This window comes from Bubalus bubalis, chromosome X (genome assembly GCF_019923935.1).
Source record: "Bubalus bubalis isolate 160015118507 breed Murrah chromosome X, NDDB_SH_1, whole genome shotgun sequence".
NCBI lineage: Eukaryota > Metazoa > Chordata > Mammalia > Artiodactyla > Bovidae > Bubalus > Bubalus bubalis.
The window spans coordinates 107,333,579-107,353,697 of NC_059181.1; the positions used below are offsets into that span (position 1 = coordinate 107,333,579).

A 20,119-nucleotide genomic window follows, 5' to 3' on the forward strand; every position below is an offset into this window, starting at 1 on the left:
ATCTGCTATGTAACTCAATTCGAAGCAACGAACTAGTTGTAAAAGGATATGGAAAGTTCAAAAAATATATATGGCAAATAGACAAGCTAAACATTAGCCTATGTCGATCCCTAGCATTCAGTGTGTGCAATTTACCCACCAGGGATCGTCGACATTCTTTAACCTGGCCCCTAAGAAGCTTCAGGGGGGTCTCCTTCTGCTTTCAAGTCCCAAAGGCACACTTAGGCCACCTAAACTCATCAGGAAGCTGACTGGTCTTAGGGAAGTCAAAACGGAATTATGGTTCAACACTCTTTGCTTGAACCTGAAGTAAGATCATGAATGGGTAGTACTTTTTCAGCTATAAAAAAGGTACACACAAAGGGATTATCATAAGATCATCAAGATATGCTACTGGATGTAAGCAAGTTCAACTTAAGAAAGGCAAAAACATGAACAAATCAAAAGCATGAGGAAGGAAGTGAGGGAAGAAGAGCCAGCAACTTGGGGCAACTGGGGTTAGTCAAACTTGTCCAGGAGTCATCACTTTCTTCTCAGCCTGCAGGAAGTAAAAGAAAATAGAAGTATCCATGAGATTGGAAACACACACCCAATCCAATGAGCAGTCAGAGGATCTTGGGGAGGGCGACTGCTCCAGGCATGGGAAGTAATAGTCCAGATCAATGTGTCTTCTGGAGAAAAGGCAGAACAGGCTCATAGGTAGTAGAGGGCCTGGTTGATACCCATTCCCATTGCCTTCAAGAGAGATACTCTGTCCCGTGCTTCTAGTTGAATAGGTGCTAAGGAGGAGGGGCTGCCAGGATCACCAGTCCCCATGAAGCTCAGACACTGTGGTCAATTCCACTGGTTTTCAGCAGGCAAACCTGTGTTCAAGCAGAGTTGACAACGTGGACCAGAAGCTTCCCAAGCACCAGGACAGCACCATCACTTCCTACACATGCTCACTTATCCTGGCCTTTACCTGCCGCTGGTCCCCAGCTAAATATCTTGTTTTACTGAATATCTTGGCTGTTGAGTCCTGATCTGTTGCTATCTGAGCAATGGTGGAGGCAGCCCAGGGGACTGTATCAGAGAAGCTGAATCTGAAGTCCTGGGTTGAGGTCTTGGTTGTACCATCTACAAGCTAAGTGCTTCTCCATGTCCTTTTCCTTTAGGTCTTTACTTCCTTGTCCCCAGATGGGCCAATGACCTAGCAGGGAAGCTAGGGGGCTTAGGTGAGGTGCTGCATGGAAGGTGCTCCTTGAGAGGAAGAGACAGTGGCTTCTGCAGCTTGGAAATGTCCATGGGAAAGGTCTTCATCTGTACCACCTCAGACTTCAAAGTGTCACAGGGCATAGGGACACAAGGACTCAGGCACCCTGAACATAAAGGCTAGGAGAAATAGCAGTGCCTCAGGTCAAGACTCAGGGAGACACTAGGGCACATTTCTTCCCCCTAGTAAATTTCCTGCTGCTTGGCAACACCCACCTAGAACAGCTTCTCATAGCATTTCTCACAGTGGATGGTATCACGGTGAATGAAGATCTGATCCAGAAGCTCACCCATTGGTTTACTGCAAATCCCACACTGAAAGAGAAAACAAGCTAGAGGTCAACATACAAGTGCAACAATCTAAATGAGTGGAGTGGGAAGGCACCAAGCTGATGTCACATCCTGGACTTTGAAGCAGACAATTTAAAAATGGCATAAACAGAGACAAATCCCAAACAAAAACAAAAGCAACAGTAAAACAAAAACAAAAACTAACAGGCAGAATGATCACACGGTTGTTAGGAGCCCAGGTTTCAGAATTGGGCCTGAGTTTGAGCCCTAAATTGACTGCTCCTTAGCTGGCTGAGCTTGGGTGAGTTACTGAGGCTCTCTTTCCTCATCTATTGGAGAGCTTCAATTGTGATGTTGAAAGTGAAAGGAAGGTGATATGAAGGCGCAATGAGAGGGAAGGTGATTTCAGCAGTCCAGCCCCTCTGGCCTGCCTCTCCAGCCAACTTCTAAAGGATGAAATGGCTATCCATCTGCTGCAGCCCCTCCTGTTCTGAGAGGTTAGAGCAGAGGGGCCTGCAGACAGTCTCAAATAAGAGGAGACCAAGAATGACCCCATATGTCTGGGGCTCCAGCTATCTCCAGGCACACCCTGGACAAGCCTTCTGCTTCCAGCTGAATGTAATGGAGATCCGCTGCTAGGATCCCTAAGTCCCTCTGCTCATTCTCACCCAGCACCTCTCTGACGTCTTTCTTCTTCTACCTTTCAGTTCCTGTCTCCTGGCCACTTTTTCACTGTAAATTAATGAGCCCTCTTTCATTTTAGTTACTGTAGGCCAGAGCTTGAACCTCAACTTAGCCAACTAGTGGTGGTGATGCATTTAGAGGATAACCTCTGCAAACAGGAAAAAAAAAAAAATCAACAACCCTGGCTTGCAACGTGCCTCACGCTGTGGAGAACAAGGAGCCTAAAAGGCTGTTATGATGCTGTGGACATTAAGTGCCCTCTCTTTATTCCTAAACATAGCAATACAAACTAGTGTTTTAAAATGTTATGCCAGTCTAACAGAGGTAAGATAAACCTCTGATAAAGGACAGTGACAGATGAATTTATACAGATGAACCTGAGCAGTGGAATGGCATTTCCTGGGAGGCCGTAGAGTACAGCTCGGACAACATTCACTCTGATTTTGGAGCCAGGATTTTGACCCTCAGTTCTGAGCAGCTCTGTGATCTTGTGAAAGTGATATCCTTTCCACCTCTGTGCTCATGGTCCCCAGGGGTGGGTCTCAGGCACCCTGCCCACATTCTAAGAATTTTCCAAGAATACCAGGTCTCACTGTTTTACCATAGTTCTAAGTTTCCCTGCCCTGTGTGCGACCCAGTCAGGCAAGTTTAAAATTCCTGCTACTGTGGGCCTCCTCCTCCCATGCCTTTCAGCCTCCTGCTGGCCTCTTCATTCGTATTCCCTCTGCATGCATGATGGATACCTGTTCAGCCACCTGGAAAATACCCCTGGACATGTCTTCATCTCTGACTCCAGACCCACCTCCCTCACAAAACCTTCCCTGGATGCCCACCCACTCCAACTGTACCTTTCCTCTAACACTGGGCTCTGTGGCACCAAATGTGCCAAGAGTTGCTTAAGTAATTCTGCTCTGTTTAACAGGGGTGCTCTGTGATTAAGGTATATAAATAAAAGTTGAAAAAATACTCTGGGATTTTTTATTTAACATTGTTTCCCTCTGTTAGTCAAGTTCTAATTATATAATATGGTATTATTAACTACATACACTGTGCCGTGTAGATCTCTAGAACTAACCCATCTTGCGAACCTGACAGTCTATCCTTTGACCATCACCTCCCTGTTTCACCTCCTCCCTAAGCTCCTAGCAACCACTGTTCTACTCTCTTCTAAGGATTTTGCTATTTTAGATTCCTCGTATAAGTGGTACTGAAAAGTGTTTGCCCTTCTCTGTCTGGCTTACTTTGCTTAGCACAATGTCCTACAGTTTCATCCATGTTGCTGCAAATGACAGGATTTCCTTCTGTCTGTAAAGGCTTGATCATATCCCATCTTAATGTATATACCACATTTTCTTATCCATCAGTCACTGCATATTTAGATTGCTTCCATGTTTTGACTATTGTCGAAAATGCTGCAGTGAACAGACAGTTCAGAGACTGCTTTGAGATCCTGATTTCAATTCCTTTGTGTATATACATAGACGTGGGATTGCTGGATCATAGCATAGCCCTATTTCTAATATTATGCTTGACTTGGTGTTAGGATAATGTTGGCTTCATAAAATGAGTTTGGAAGTGTTCTTTCTTCTATTTTTGGAAGAGTTTTAAAGGATTGGTATTTTTTTTCTTTAAATATTTGTTAGAATTGCCTGTGAAGACCTGGCCCTGAGTTTTTCTTTCTTGAGAGGTGCTTGGTTACTGATTTAATCAATTTATTATTGGTCTCTCCAAGCTTTCAATTTCTTCTTGGTTCCATCTTAGTATGTTTCTAGGAATGCATCCATTTCTTCCCAGTTATCCAATTTATTGGTATTTAATTGTTGATAACTTTCTAATAACTTTTCACTTAAGTCCAGGAATCATGAAAACAGACTGGTCTTTGCCAAACCACATGTCACAGTCTCTGTCTGCACCTCTACTCTTGAGTCAACTCTGCATCTGCACAGACAGAAGGGCTTCCAACACCTAGCATTTTGTTCCTTTCCTCCAATGTTCTGGACCCCTTTCTACCTCAGCCGCTGCTCTGGCCAGACTCTCTGTGGACGAGCAGCCTCAGCATTGTCTGGACTTCTTAGACAAACCAATTCTCAGGTTCCACCCAGACGTACTGAGTTAGAAACCTTGCTGGGGCCCAGCACTCTGTCTTAAGAAGCCCTTCAGGGGATAGTGAAGTGTGAGTCACATGCTCCAGTGTGAGAACTGCTGCTCTAGAACTCATCACAACCAATAAGTCATTCGCCTTGACTTCCATGTCCTCCAACTCACTCGGATAGTCTCTGCCATCGGCTTACTGTTATTGTTCCCTTGAGCACAGACTAAACCATGCCAACTCACCTGGCATAGCCTCTGCCCCAGTAAATGCTAGTGTCCCTGTTTCACCTCTGTGGCTGATCGTGGCTAGGGAACACCACACTACATGCTAACTGGTCTCCAAAGGAATGCACAAGTCCTCCCCTCAAGCAGGCTCTGCAGGGCCCATCCAACCTCCTTGTCTCTGAGACAATTTTCAAATCCTCCCCTTTCTTCTCAAGTGTCCAGCACTCCTCCCCACCCCTCAAAGGTGATCCTTTCATCATCCACTGAGAAAAACAGAGGCAACTAGTGAAGAAGTTCCTCATTCTTCCACCCACCAACCTGGGAACCTCTCCATAATAATGACCCACAGATTCAGCCTTTTCTGTCCCTGCCATGTGTTAACTGGTGCCCATCTTTCTCTCCTCCAGATGTACATCAGGATCACCATCAGCATCCATGTCTCCTGCATCATCAGTGTTTGCTTGCTACTCTTACCACTCCCACCAGCATAAACCCATGCCTGGCACCTCTGCCCCACTGTCCACTTGCACTGCTCTCTTATAAAGCCAACCCATCAGGAGAGTGTTTCAGAGTGACTCTGTCCATTCCCACATGAGCCCACTCCAATCAGACATCTATCCCCATCACTCCACCAAAACTGTTCCAACTGACATCAATGACCACCATGCTGCAAAGTTCAAGGGCAGTCCTCAGGCTTCATCCCATTCAATCTCTCAGCAACCACTGACACTGTGACCACTGGACTTTCTGTAGAAACTGTGTCACTTGGGGCATTATATTCTGTGTGACTTCTCATCCTCCTCTGCAGACCCCTTCCTCTTCCCAACCTCTAAACGCTAGAAAGACACAAGGGCTCAGTGTCAGACCCCATCCCCACCTACACACACCCTAGATGATTTCATCAGCCCTGGCCTTTCCCTGGAACACAAACACACATATCCATATGACCACAGGTGCTCCCTATATAGCTCTTCCTGAAATTTCACTCATCTACACCTCCCCTTTGCTCAAACCTGCTCCCCTCCAGTATTTCCCTTCTCAGTAAAAGCCACCACTATCCTTTCAGGTAACAGCTGGGCCCCAAACTTTGGAGTGTCCTTTGACTCCTCTCATTTTTTCACACTCCACAAACTGCCAGCTCTATTTTCAAACAGTATCCCCAATCCAGCCACCATCTTGACATCTGCCATGCCAACCCCCTAATCAAGTGGCTGTTTTGTTTTCTCTAGCTTCAGTCAGACGTTGTGTTTCTACCACCCAAACCCTCTAGTAGGTTCCAGCTTCATTTAGAATGAAATCTAAAGTCTCTCTGTGTCCTCCAACACCTACATAATCCAGTTCTTCGGCATCTTTGTGACTTTATCTCCTACCACTAATCTCTTACTCAGGCTATTCAGGCCATGTGAGCTAAAATACTCCATGCTTCTGCCCCTAAGGCCTTTGCACTTGCTGGTCCTCTGTTGGGAATAGTCTTTCCCCATAAGACTGATTTTGTTTCCCTCACAGTATTAAGTACATAGAATTGCCAACACTCATTAACTCCTTTAGACTTGAGAGCTCACTCAGCTCCCACTTCTGCAAAGCCCCCGAGATGGAGCATGAGCATTCAGAAATCAAGCCTTCTCCATACTCTCTGAACCAAAAAGGAATCCCCAGCTCTGGATGATGTTCTCGGCAACACCACCCCCTCTTCCTTACCTTAAAGCAATAGTCATGGCAGCAGATGCCGAGGTGTTCTAAGGTGATCTTTGGACAGTCTCGGATCTCCCGGTTGCAGTAAGTACAGATTCCTCCACATGTTCTGGAAAATGAAAAAGAAGAATCCACGGTCAGGCTGGTATGCAAACTACTGATGTGATGCAGCCAGACTCTGTGCTTTGATGCAGGCAGCCTGACATCTTTACCTGTGGTGTGCAGCTGGCCATGTATAGCCTTGGGCCACACTGGACCTCAGCCCATTGTAGACCCTCACAGTTTCCAGAAACCAGTCACATATCTTCACCCTACTCTCTATCATACACGTGGACACTGCAATGTGATTCTTATTCCAGGCAGCTTGCTTCTCCCTGTCCCCCTACCAAACATATCTGCATGGTGGGCTGCTCCCCTCTAGAACGGGAAGACCCATGTCTTCTCCTACAGGAGACATGTCCTTGTATGCCCTACCCGGCTCCCTGTCTTGATGGCCCTTCTGTTCATGCCTGGGACCACTGGGTCCTGCCTGGAATATCATAGGGACAGCAAGGACCCAAGGACTATCATGATGTCGGTGTGGCTGTGGAGCCTGCTGGGACCTCATACTGGAGTCCTAGATACCGACTTGTAGATTGAGTATCTCCCCAGTTCCAGGATTTCTGCCTTTGTTCCTGGAGTCACCCCTGCTTTTCCCCCTCAGACAGAACTTGCTGAACGTCCCTGCCTGCCCTGCTGCTGGCCCAGGGCTCAGTTTCTTGACACCGTTGCTAAAGACTCCTGCCCTCGTCACAGCTCTGTTCCTCGCTCGTATTTTACCACCACCAGTTCCAGCTCACAGTTAGAAGGCAGAGCAGTCAGGGCCCTGGGGTTCATCCTAGCTCTGTCACTGATTCACTGTGTTTGCCTTCTGGTCTTAGCTGGATTCAAAGGCTTTGGTTGCCACAAGTGTGACATCTAGATGAGGGACACATGCCCTATGCTGTGGTGTGACACATCATATCTGGAAATGGATCAGAAGTAGCAAAGCAGTAGACAAAAGCAAATGGACTTAATGGCTACATCTCCCTCAGCTGCTTCTCGTCTGTAGACCTGTGTGCTCTTTGGTAACACAGCAGACTTACCTCTCAGAGTATGGAGTACCATCATATGGGAGTTTCTCCTCCATGTTGCATGAGTCCTCATTGCTGCCAATGCTGCAGGGAGTGTTATGGGAGAGAGGAGGGCAAAAAATGGGAGGCAGATCACTACTGCAGTCATTAGTGGAGAATGCTTTTCTGATTAACCCTGTGGCCACAAGCTGAGACGTGACTGCCTGACTTGCAATCGTCTGTTATGCTAAATGGTAGGGGAAGCTTTAAACTTGGTGCCACCAAGGCATAATTCTTGCAGAGAAGATCCCTTGCCTTGGGGGCAAAGAAGACCTGCCATGATGAGGAAGACGACAAGTGTGTGGCTAGGATTCTGGAGGCTGTGCATACCAGAACTGTCACTTTCACTGACCAGGGGGAAAGGACCATGGCTTTTCTCCCCACATATATACCTGGGTTATAATGTGACAGTCACCAAAAGCCCACTCACAGCAGAAATCAGACACTAAGAATAGGAACAAAAAAGGAAGGAAACATTCCAACATAATACCTGTGCTTAACTTACAGAGTGTGATTCAGGGTGGCTTTTTTTTTTTCCTTTTATGTCTTTATTTTTCAATAATATGACTTCTTACATAAAAACTAATGATTAAAAACTATTTCCAAGGAAGGAAAACTAGCTACAAGCTCTAGGACATGCTTTGGTGAAGCTTCCATTCTCATAGGAGCTGTGTGATGACCTCCTGAGGTAAGTGACCTGGCTAAGGTCATGCTTGCAGTAAAAGGAGTGAACTAGAATTTCATCCCAGTTTTGATTTCTTTTGAGCACTAAGCTTATTTATAAACCTTCTGGAACGTAAAGCAAAAGGGGAAAACACATTGAACTACACAATTCTAAGTGTCCAATTAAACAAAGTACTGGTGAGACTGGAAGAAGAAATACCAGATGGACAGTGTTCACAGAGGCAAAGATAGCTCTCTTGAGGGTGCTGGAGGGTTATAACAGTAAACAGTATTTCTCATATCTAAACCTCCCTGAAAAGTCTATAGAGACAGAAAATAGACAAGGGCTGTGGCTGGTGGTGTGTGTGTCGGGCGGGAGGAGGGGGATAGTTGCTAATGTGTCTGCAGTTCCCTTTTTGGGTGATAAAAATTTCTGTAATTGGATAGCTGTGATGATCTCACAACATTGTGGATGTACCAAAAATGACTGGGCTGTACACTTTAAAGAGTGAATTTTATGATATACGAATTATATTTCAAAAAAGCTACTGGGGAAAAATCATTCTAAGGAGTTACAAATGAAGAAACTGTGACTCATAAAAGTTGACCATCTTGCCCAAAATGACCTAACAAATGAGGGTTGAGTGTGTACTTGAACTTGATCCCTATGCCCATGCTCATCATTCCACAGAAGCAGTGAAAGCTGGCCTGGAATCTCCAGAGGCCGAATCCTGAAATAAAGCCAGGATGTTCCTTTCTGTTACTAAAATCCTAACCCCAGAAGTGAGGGGATGTGTCATTTTCAAAAATTCCCAGGAGGACACTGTCTCAGTGTGGGTTAGTTTTTAGATGAGGTGGCACAGAGGTAGACTTCAATACAACATCAGGAAGCAAGCAAAGAGAAGATGAGTGAAAAGTTATGCATGTATCTGTGTGAACACACACAGTCAAATGTGTGTTCAAATGAAGCAAACGGGCATGCTGGACGGAGCATGGGATCTGAAGAGAGGAGCTCTGAGTTCTGGAAGGATGGATTAACTAGACGGTTCTTAAGGGCCTCAACAGCTCTATCAAGAGCGATACTCTCAGGATTTCACAAAAAGAAAGCTTGTAGTCTACTGAGAAAGATAGGTAGAAATGGATGAAGCTGCAAGTGGAACATAGGATGAAGTAATGATAAAAGGGGAGCACAAGACATCAAGTTAGGTAGAACAGCTGGAAAGGTAAATCATGTCCATGGGCAATTAAATCATCCACCTATACGATAAATGAAGGTACTCGGGCCATGTACTTAATGAGGTACTGGGGATGCAGGAATGAGAACAACACAGGGCCTGGCAGGAGAAGGCCATGATATGAAAGATCTGGGACTTCTTACCTGCCATAGAATGAAGACAGTGGCTTCCTGGAAGATACCTCACCAGCATTCACATACTCCTTCACAAAGAGAATCCCTTTGCTGTAGAAAAAGCATAACAGAACAGAAATAGGTATACCGGAAGATTCCAGGGGACTGGGCCTGATCTAAAGTAGGGGTCCAGGGCAGGGAGAACCCCCATTTAGTGGACTTGGGCTGAAATCAAAGCTCATGGGTATAGCCGGCTGTGTGCAGATTTGAGAGTGCTAGAAAGAGGCTCCCTACAGCCAGTGGTGGTACACTACCCTCCTGAGACTTCAGTCCAGTGGATTTTCTATCCTCCTCTCTCACCACATTTTGTTTCCCTTTTGTCTGGGACTGAGGTTGCCTATAAGCCTCAATCCTAGATTTTCAAATCTCTACCTGCAATCTAATCTCCCCCTTCTCTCCCTTCTCACCTATGGAGTTCCAGAGGTCGAGAAGTTGCCTCACCCTGGACAAGCCACTGGCATCATTGGAAACAAGGTCTATTTCATGATAGACTCATAATGACCCCAAATTTGGCCCCATTTCCATGCTCTGCACTCCAGCCTGCTGGCTTGATGGCAGTAGAGGCTCCTCTGATCTCTCCTACACACACACACACCCCTACCTCACTCAGCCTCCTTGCTATGACTCCCTTCCTGAACTCTAACATGGCATGGGGGCCAGGAGCAGAGGTGAGGCAGTAGGTATGTGCCTCTTCTCACAACAGATAACATGAGAGAAAGAGACGACATAGGCCCTGGCCTCAGAGGTATTTCTTTGGCCTTTTCAAGCATGTTCCCCAAGAAATACTAGCAAGGTCAAAAGGATAGCAGAGCCCTAGAAAGTGACACATCAGCTTCTCACTGGGAGACTCCATTCAGGCCTCCACATAGGAGTTTATACTAGGGGAACCTGGGCTACACTCTGTGGCCCCTTGAACAGCAGGCTGCTGGGAATTGCAGTAGGCACTAGAACTAATGTCAAGGAAGTAGCATGAGACAAAAGCTGAGTCCTTTAGCTCCAGGGAATAGCCCAGAGAACATCTCCCAGATGGTCTCTTCTTACCTGGTTGAGTTGGGCTCCAGTTCACTTGGGGAGGCTGGCATGTGAATAGGATGCTGCTCAGGAGGGGCAGGGCTGGGAACAGAGACCATACAGCTCGAGGGGTTTCTCATCCTGAAACAAGTGGAGGGAGGGGCAAGTACGTCAACAATGAGAACCGATGTGTTGCAGAGTCACACAGGGTTATCAGGGGTTAATGCCAAAACTGCCATGTCAAGGAGTTTAAAAGAATGCCAAGGTTTTTTAAACAAACTTTGAAGATCACTGAGCTTCTGTTCTTTGAGGCTCCTGAAATCAATGGGTAGAAGCATTCATTTTGTAAGTCAGAGGCAAGACCCCAGCCTTCAAGCATGTGCCCATAACTACTCCTACAGCCAAGGGCCTTGGCCTGTGATTCACTTGGTTATAGCATAGCTATAGGGCTAGCACAGACTTGACAAACAGCCCCTTCCTGGAATGAGCTCCCTGCCCCCTTCCTCCAGTGAAGTCTCTGGAGAATACAAAGCTGAGGAAGAGAGGGACAAATTAATTTAGGCATCACCAAGGAAGAGATGTGGATGGACCTTATTCTGGAAGTCACCTGCCATAAGAAGAGGAAGAAAACTTATGGGTATAATGGTTTTTCTGAATCTCAACCCCTTGGTGTAACACACAACCCTTGGCCTGGAATTGGACCTCCTAGCCAGCTCACAAGGTGTTTTTCTGGCCAGGCCATTACTTGCTTTTATTCTGCCTGTTCCTGGATCAGCAGTCCCATACCAAAAGCTGCTGCAGCTGCCTGCCTATTACAGTTCAGGGAATTCTTTTAGGTTCCATCCCTGAGCCTTCCCCATTTGTGCCATCACCTCATGTCAACTCCCTGTCTAACACTCTCAGCCCAGCTTTATGGGAACACACTGCCCTGGGTTAATTCTGGCTTCTCTCCAACATGGTGCCACTCTGATCATGTCTGAGTTTGTGGCTTCATCCACCTGCCCTAGCCTCTGGGATACCACCCCTTTGCCAGAGAATCCAGTGCACAGGACTTCAACTAGTTTAAGAGTGGGGATTTTAAGGAACAATCATGATCTAGCACCTGCCCAGATCCCAAGCCCCATTTTTAGGGACTATGTCATGTGCACCTGACCTCCCTGGTACATTTGCACACAACACAACCTTCTCCTCTGGGAAGCCCTTCCAGGGTACCTGCCTTCTCACCCCAGGCTGGACGAGGTTCCCTGCCTCAATGTGCCCAGTCACCCTGTGCTGGTCCTATATCACTCTAGGACACAGGAATGCACCATGGAGACTGGAGGAGGTGGACTAGCTGGGAGGGGAAGCCCCGTGGGAACCTGGAAAGACAGGTGGGGGGATAAGGTACAAAATCAGACAGTGGAAAGAAGACTGAGTACAAGAGGAAGGAAACAGCATCCATTTCTGACTGAGCAGCTAGCAAGTGTCTGGCATGCACTTATCCACACCCAACACAATATTTCAGGTGACGAAAGAGCTGCAGCAGCAAGGAGACCTGAAGGATAAGACGAGCCAGTTTATCAAAAATGGAGAGGCTGCAGATATGACATGGTGATTAGCAACACAGGCCCTGGACTGACTGTGTTTTAATCCCTATTAGGCCACTGCCTGGTTGGACGACTACTGGCCAGCTATTCAACCTACTTCTGCCTCAGTTTCTTATCTATAGAACAGATAATAATAGCACTTCTCCCATATGGTTGGTGTGAGAATTAAGTGAGTACACATAAAGCATCAGAAGGATGCCTGCACATTCTCAGCTCGAAGCAAATGCTAATGGCTATTACTGTGGTGTTACTGCTGTAGTAGTCGGTCATCGGTTCACTGTGTGTTTCATGAGTGGAGATAGAGGGCTGGCCATTTTGTTTGCTACCTACAGCTGGCTCACATGGAGTATATAGGCTCTTCTGTCCATGGAACACCCCAGGCAAGAGTACTGGAGTGGGTTGCCATTCCCTTCTCCAGGGGATCTTCCCGACCCAGGGATTGCACCTAAGTCGCCTACACTGCAAGCAGACTTTTTACCGTCTGAGCTACCAGGGAAGTTCATTTGTATATCATTTCCCAAACTTGTGGCCACTCTGGGGAAAGATCTCTGGGGAGCTAAGGAACATGGTTATGCTGCCATGCAAGGCCATCCTGATGGCTGTGGCAGTGGAAGAATTTATTCACATTGTAACACACTTTCCTCAGAAATCTTCCACCCCCATGAGTGGCAAAGGCACTCTGTATCCCTCTGTCAACCCAGGTCTTCATGCTCCAAACGGCTGTCAGGCTTGGTGTAACAGATTTGATGCTGTGGCTTCAAACTCAAGCCCACAGAGACCTACCCCTGGTATGCTCATTGCTGGTCAGCTTCACAAGGACTCCTAGCCAATCACACCTGCAGAAGGTAACGGGCATGACTAGTGTTAGGATTTGCTGTGGGGTGTGTCCCCTGACAAAACTCCAGTTCAGGCAGGCTAGCAGGAGCCCGGCACAGAGTAGCCCTTACCTGTTGGCTGGGCTGTCCACTTCCAGGCGCTGCTCAGGATTTCCAGGGCTGCTCTGCTCTGAGGTGCTGGGGTCTGTGCACTGCTGGGTGGGTACAGCTGGGTCTCCTTGATCATCTTGCAGGGCTCCAGGCCTCCCCTGCCACGCCTCTCCCACCTTGGTAACCACATTCTTCTCCTCAAAAACAACCAAGGTGCTGAGGAAGAATGAGTCCTTGGTCATCCACTGCATACCCATATACCCTCCTGTGACCATAGCAGGCTCCTCTCCTGGGGGTGGGGTGGGGTTGGGGGGCACATAAGAGCCTGGCATGGCCCCCACCTCAGGGAGATTCATGTTCTCCTCAGGAGGATCCCAGCACCACTGCTCCCCTCCCATCACAAACACAGTCCCCAAGAACACCTGATGACTTCAGGTCAGTTCAGTCGCTCATTTGTGTCCGACTCTTTGTGACCCCATGGACTGTAGCACACCTGGCTTCCCTGTCCATCACCAACTCCTGGAGCTTACTCAAACTCATGTCCATGAAGTCAGTGATGCCATTCAACCATCTCATCCTCTGTCATCCCCTTCTCCTCCTGCCTTCAATCTTTCCAAGCATCAGGGTCTTTTCCAATGAGTCAGTTTATCTCATCAGGTGGCCAAAGTACTGGAGTTTCAGCTTCAGCATCAATCCTTCCAATGAACATTCAGGGCTGATTTCCTTTAGGATGGACTGGTTTGATCTCCTTGCAGTCCAAGGGACTCTCAAGAGTCTTCTCCAGCACCACAGTTCAAAGCATCAACTCTTTAGTGCTCAACTTTCTGTATAGTCCAACTCTCATATCCATACATGACTACTGGAAATGACTACTGATAACCTCAATGATGTTTTAAAAAACAAAGACCTCTCAGCTGGAAACAGTGCCATTTCTGTCCCCTTTGTCCTGTTACCATCGCTCCTTTCTCCAAATTTCCCCAGTCCCAGTTCACCTGTTCTGCTTAAATAGTCCCAAGCCATCCTGTCTTCTCCCCAGGCTGAGGTGCTCAGAATGCCTGTACACTAAAATCCAGCAGGGCACCAGCTCTCTGGCAAGAGGCCTCCCCCTCAGCTGCTTTGGCTGGCTGTGTGTGTTAGTAGCTCAGTCATATCTGACTCTCTGTGACACCATGAACTGTAGCCCGCCAGGCTTCTCTCTATGGAATTCTCCAGGCAAGAATACTGGAGTGGATTGCCATTCCTTTCTCCAGAGGATCTTCCTGACCCATGGATGGATCTGTGGTCTCCTGCATCACAGGCAGATTCTTTACTGTTTGAGCTACAGGGACGTCCTGCTTTGGCTGGCTGGGGGGCGGGGGGCGGGGGTAGGAGGGCAAAGGAGTGGGAAGAGAATCACTGGGGCTCGCTACATTCTCAAACAGACTGATGACCCTGCAATGCAGGGGGAAGGGCCATGAAAACCAAAAGGCTTCTGAGCATGCCCAACAGGTGAGGCTCAAGCCATTGGTGATCCTTGCTTGCCATCTGCTGGCTAACATGGGAAAAGCCCAGAATAAGCCCTGCCAAAGCTGAGCACGCCTAGGACAGCCATTTTATTTATTTATAGTCGTATTTCACGACGGACATCGCGGTCAGAGCTCTCAGCTGCAGAAAATGGCGGCTGTTGCAGGCGCACACCTGCCAAACTCCACTGAGAATGAGCCCGAGGCACATGCACAGGCTCAGGCACAGACGTACCGTTGTTGCCCGTTTGTTGATCGCAGTTAGGATCTCCGTGTCTTTTTTATTGCCAAGCCGTCACAGTTATTTCTAACGAAGTAATAGCATTTTTATTTTCCCCCCACACATGAAAATTATGGGGTGAGGGTCTGTTTGCAGGTCACAAATTGCTCTCAGGATGTAACTCCGACTGTCCTTCCCATCCCTAGTCTGACCAAGTAGCTGCCACTACACTTCCCATCACTAAGTCTGCGGATGGAAGTGGGATAAAAGCAGAAGCATGGGCTAATAACTTAGACGGCCCATTTAAGGCAAACAAAAAAGTCTTTCTTAACTTCAAATGTCCCATCCCACTCCGACTCCACGGCTTCTCTCCCCCCTGCAACAGCCAAGCTTCTTGAAAGAGCTGGGTGCACTAGCTCTTCTCACTTCTTCATTCCCATCTCCCTGTCAACTCTCCACAGAACCTACTATTGCTTCCCAATATCCCAAACTATCTATGATTAAGGACTTCTCTTCCCCTAAGTGTCTAGGACAAATATATTGCCTTCTAGGTCCTGCCTTCACTGTGAGGAGCTCTCCATGGTCACAAAGCATAAAAACAACATGCTGAAAAACCTAATTGGAAATGTTCTAGATATTTTGTCCAGGTAGATAACTTTTAAGGTACCCCAACTGACTAGTTTCTCCTTGGTCCCTCACCCAAAATTTAGTCTACAGTCTCCATAAGATTATATATTAGGGCAAAAAAATTTAAAGCCTCCTGTACAAATATTAGCAGGAAGCTTTAGCCTTCATGTTGAGCAGGTGACCTCAACTTGTCCCATCTGCCAGAAACAGAATTCTGATAAAAATAGAAAGTGTGGCAAAAAGGAGAACCAGCTCTTATACAAACCAATGAGTCTTTACTTTGTGTTTATACCTGACACATGGTTGAAATTTTAGAATTAAAGCCATAAGATCTCCATTTGAGTCTATCTGAACATTTATGTACACGTGTATGTTATATATGTGTAATATCTTTTTACTTTTGAATAGAATTACCAAGTAAACTTACAAGATCACTTATCCTTTATTCCAGTTGACTTAGGAATAAATACTTATATAAATTAAATATTTCTAAAACTCAATAAAATTTTTCTAGTACTTGGAATGTACAGAAGAAAAAGTATTATTTTATAAGAATTTTTTATAAACTAACATGAATTTTTAAAAAATTCAAATTCAAAGAATTTAGGTAAATCCTTGGCAAACAAAGCTAATCTAATATTGTTAATTTAATAAAAACAGCTGTCTTGTGAGTTGTATATCTGTATTTTATACTGTACAATATACAATATATTTTATATTATATAAATTACATGAGAAGCATCAATCCAATAATAATAAATAACAATAATAATAATGCAGAGCATTTCCTAAATTTAATGGGTAAAATGTTAATTACATAAATATTTCAGAAATCATATAAAATTCTTAAGAGATTTATCAGTGCCCTCACTGTCCATGATATGCTTTTATTTCTCGGAGTCCCAGTGCTGCCCTGAATTGCCCGATGTTAGAAAACAACAGCACAATGTTATCAGTCATAATTTAAATTATTTTTAAAATGTTAATTTGGTTGCAATTTTACTTTTTAAAATTTAAATTCAGGTATTCTAAGCCAGTGGGTTTCTACTGCAAATTTTTATCACTTACCTATAGCATTTTTTTAATATACATATGTTCAAGACCTTTTCCTTCAATGGCAATTTGATTTCACTCATCTCCAAAATCTCATGATTTTAAATATGTTCTTACTACCATGTCTGTTCCTTCACTGGCTTGAAGCTTTCCCTTTTAAAAGGGCCATTGCAACTACTGCTGCTAAACTTTTGTTGGAACAAGTACTCCCTCATGAGGAATTCTGATTCTTTCAAGTAACTGAGGAATAAATTTCACCAGTTAAGTCATCCAAGAAATCCAAGGTCTTCCTTTATACCTCAAGTTACACTGTCTTTGTTAATACTCAGGCATCGGGAAAGACAGAGCTATAAAATTATTCAGTTCAATTCAGTTGCTCAGTACTGTCCGACTCTTTGTGACCCCATGGATTGCAGCACACCAGGCTTCCCTGTCTATCACCAACTCCCAGAGCTTGCTCAAACTCATGTTCATCGAGTCAGTGATGCCATCCAACCATCTCATCCTCTCCCATCCCCTTCTCCTCCTGCCTTCAATCCTTCCCAGCATCGGGGTCTTTTCCAATGAGTCAGTTCGTCTCATCATGTGGCCCAAGTATTGGAGCCTCAATTCACCATCAGTCCTTCCAATGAATATTCAGGACTGATTTCCTTTAGGATGGACCGGTTTGATCTCCTTGCTACCCAAAGGACTCTCAAGAGGCTTCTTCAGCACTCAGCCTTCTTTATGGTCCAGCTCTCACATCCATATATGACTATTGGAAAAATCATAACCATGACTAGATGGGCCTTTATCAGCAAAGCAATGTCTCTGCTTTTTAAGACACTGTCTATGTTTATCGAAGCTTTTCTTCCAAGGAGCAAGTGTCTTTTAATTTCATGGCTGCAGTCACCATCCATAGTGATTTTGGAGCTCAAGAAAATAAAGTCTGCCACTATTTTCATTTTTTACTGATCTATTTGCCATGAAGTCATGGGATTGGATGCCGTGATCTTAGTTTTTTCAATGTTGAGCTTTAATTTTTTATTTTATCTGTCTCTGAAATAGGAGCCACAGCTACTGTTCCCTGTTTCCTGGGTTGGTGAAACACTCCTGTGTTCCCTTCTAGCAGTTCGCTCTTGCTTGGATCTGCAGAAGTGATAAGTGCTTTCATTTGCTCTCCATGAAGTTTCCAAGCAATACAAACCTGTAGTGTTTCAACCATCTGTCAGCACATCCATAAGCTTTATAGGACATGAATGTAATGTTCAGCCAGGCAGATGCCATCAGGAAAGCCTTGACTTGAACACCTCACACCCACACCACAAGGTCATCTCTAGTGACAATTACACTTGCCCTGTCACTCATGCATACCACACACCAACACATCACCAATCATAATCCCACCCCCACCTTTACTGCCAGTATCAGGGCACCTCTCTAATATGCTTGCACTCTCCTGTTTTCTCCCTGTCACTGTGACCTTCTCTCTCTGCTCCACCTTGATGTACTCTTTCATAGTCACCCCTTCCCCTCATCCTTTCTAATTCTCTGACAGAGCCTTTTTACACGCATATATCGTCCTCATCTTACCTGGGACCACCCTCGCCCTGACCTGTGGTGCTCCTATACTCTGGGAGACCTCCTTCCTCCTCCACACATAAGAAATTAGCCAGGGTTTCTTACCTCTGGGAACAGATGACTGCTCCCATCACAGGCTCCATCTCAGTTCCTTCTGCCAAAGGAAGCCACTTGACACTGCTCCATGCCTGGGACTCACCATTCTAACTGCATTCACCAGGCAGGAGCCTGAGTATCTAGGTGTGCAATGTGCCAGGCACTGGCATGGACGTGGGGCAAAAGTGGGTCCTACCTTGGTCATGGCCCATGACAAAACTCCAGTTCAGGCAGGCTAGCAGGAGCCTGGCACAGAGTAGCCCTTACCTGTTGGCCGGGCTGTCCACTTCCAGGCGCTGCTCAGGATTTCCGGGGCTGCTCTGCTCTGAGGTGCTGGGATCTGTGCACTGCTGGGTGGGTACAGCTGGGTCTCCTTGATCATCTTGCAGGACTCGGGGCCTCCCCTGCCATGCCTCTCCCACCTTGGTAACCACATTCTTCTCCTCAAAAACAACCAAGGCGCTGAGGAAGAATGAGTCCTTGATCATCCACTGCACATCCATATCCCCTCCTGTGACCACAGCAGGCTCCTCTCCCAGAGAGGGTGGGGAAGGAGCCTGGCATGGCCCCCACTTCAGGGAGTGCTCATGTCCTCCTCAGGAGGACCCCAGCACCGCTGCTCCCCTCCAACTGACAAAGGCTGTCCCTGTATAAGATGAAGCCTGAGCCCAGATGCTTTTGCCACCCTCTGAATCCAGCAAGGAGGTACTGGCCTCCCAGCTGTCCTCAGTATCAAGTTCTTTGGGAGATCTTCCATCCTTCCTGGCCTGACATCACCGTATACTTGCACTTCCCTCCCATCACCATCCCCATCCTGGCATGCTTCCAAGGGCCTTGTACTCATCATTGGTGCCTCCTCCACATCCTGTGTGATAGTGCTGGTGCCTGATGGCCTCAGGCACCAAAGATATCATACGCCCACTAGGCCAGTGGCCAAGACTGAGTCAGGTTACTGAGAACATGAGCCTAGCCTTCCAGAAAATTACTATCTAGTTCACCATCACCTTGATCCTGGTCCATCCTGAACTCAACCCTGCCAATCAGCAGCCTCCCTCCAATTGCTGATGGCTATATTGGGAGGCTATATTAGGGCAAGAAGATCATACCACCAACTACCTCCAGCCTTGGGGCTCTTTATTCATGGAAGTTAATTGCATAGTAGGCAGACTCACTGCCTTCAAGCTGGAATAACAAGAGGAACAGAACTCATAACTTTTGGAAAGTATGCTCTTCTCCAATAGTGCCACTCCCTTAGTCAGCAGAATACCCTGACACACTCATCCCATTATGACTTATAGGCTTGAGTCAATGACAAACCAAAAAGGCCTAAAGAGCATGTTTCCTGACTCTGGAAGCCCTGAGCTAGCTTTCAGTTCAGTTTAGTTCAGTCTCTCAGTCGTGTCTGACTGTTTGTGACCCATGGACTGCAGCACACCAGGCTTCCCTGTCTATCACCAACTCCCAGAGCTTGCTCAAACTCATGTCCATCAAGTTGATGATGCCATCCAACCGTTTCATCCTCTGCCATCCCCTTCTCCTCCTGCCTTCAATCTTTCCAAGCATCAGGGTCTTTTCAAATGAGTCAGTTCTTCACATAAGGTGGCCAAAGTATTGGAGCCTCAGCTTCAGCATCAGTCCTTCCAGTGAATATTCAGGACTGATTTCCTTCAGGATTGACTGGTTTGATCTCCTTGCAGTCCAAGGGACTCTCAAGAGTCTTCTCCAATACCACAGTTCAAAAGCATGAATTCTTCAGCACTCAGCTTTCTTTAGAGTCCAACTCACATCCATACACGACTACTGGAAAAACCATAGCTTTGACTAGAAGGACCTTTGTCAGCAAAGTAATGTCTCTGCTTTTTAATATGCTGTCTAGGTTGGTCTTAGCTTTTCTTCCAAGGAGCAAGCATATTTTCATTTCATGGCTGCAGTCACCATCTGCAGTGATTTTGGAGGCCAAAAAACAGTGTCTCACTGTTTCCATTGTTTCCCCATCTATTTGCCATGAAGTGATGGGACCGGATACCATGATCTTAGTTTTTTGAATGTTGAGTTTTAAGCCAGCTTTTTCACTCTCCTCTT

General features: G+C 46.2%; 1 protein-coding gene across 18 annotated transcripts in view; it reads right to left on the reverse strand.

Moving 5' to 3' along the window:
* Positions 1-366: 366 nt before the first annotated feature.
* The window catches only part of ZNF185 (zinc finger protein 185 with LIM domain), a 72,892-nt gene continuing 53,139 nt past the window's right edge, over positions 367-20,119 (reverse strand). For 15 of the 18 annotated variants that reach the window (XM_044937588.2, XM_044937587.2, XM_045164576.1 and 12 more), the window contains 8 exons: positions 18,305-18,499; positions 13,001-13,195; positions 10,498-10,608; positions 9,427-9,507; positions 7,359-7,430; positions 6,241-6,343; positions 1,468-1,566; positions 367-538 (listed from right to left, as the gene is read on the reverse strand). In XM_044937588.2, the coding sequence (XP_044793523.2) occupies positions 1,468-1,566; positions 6,241-6,343; positions 7,359-7,430; positions 9,427-9,507; positions 10,498-10,608; positions 13,001-13,195; positions 18,305-18,499 (856 nt within the window). In that variant the 3' untranslated portion in view covers positions 367-538. The other 3 variants (XM_044937590.2, XM_044937599.2, XM_044937601.2) reach the window with 3 other exon arrangements.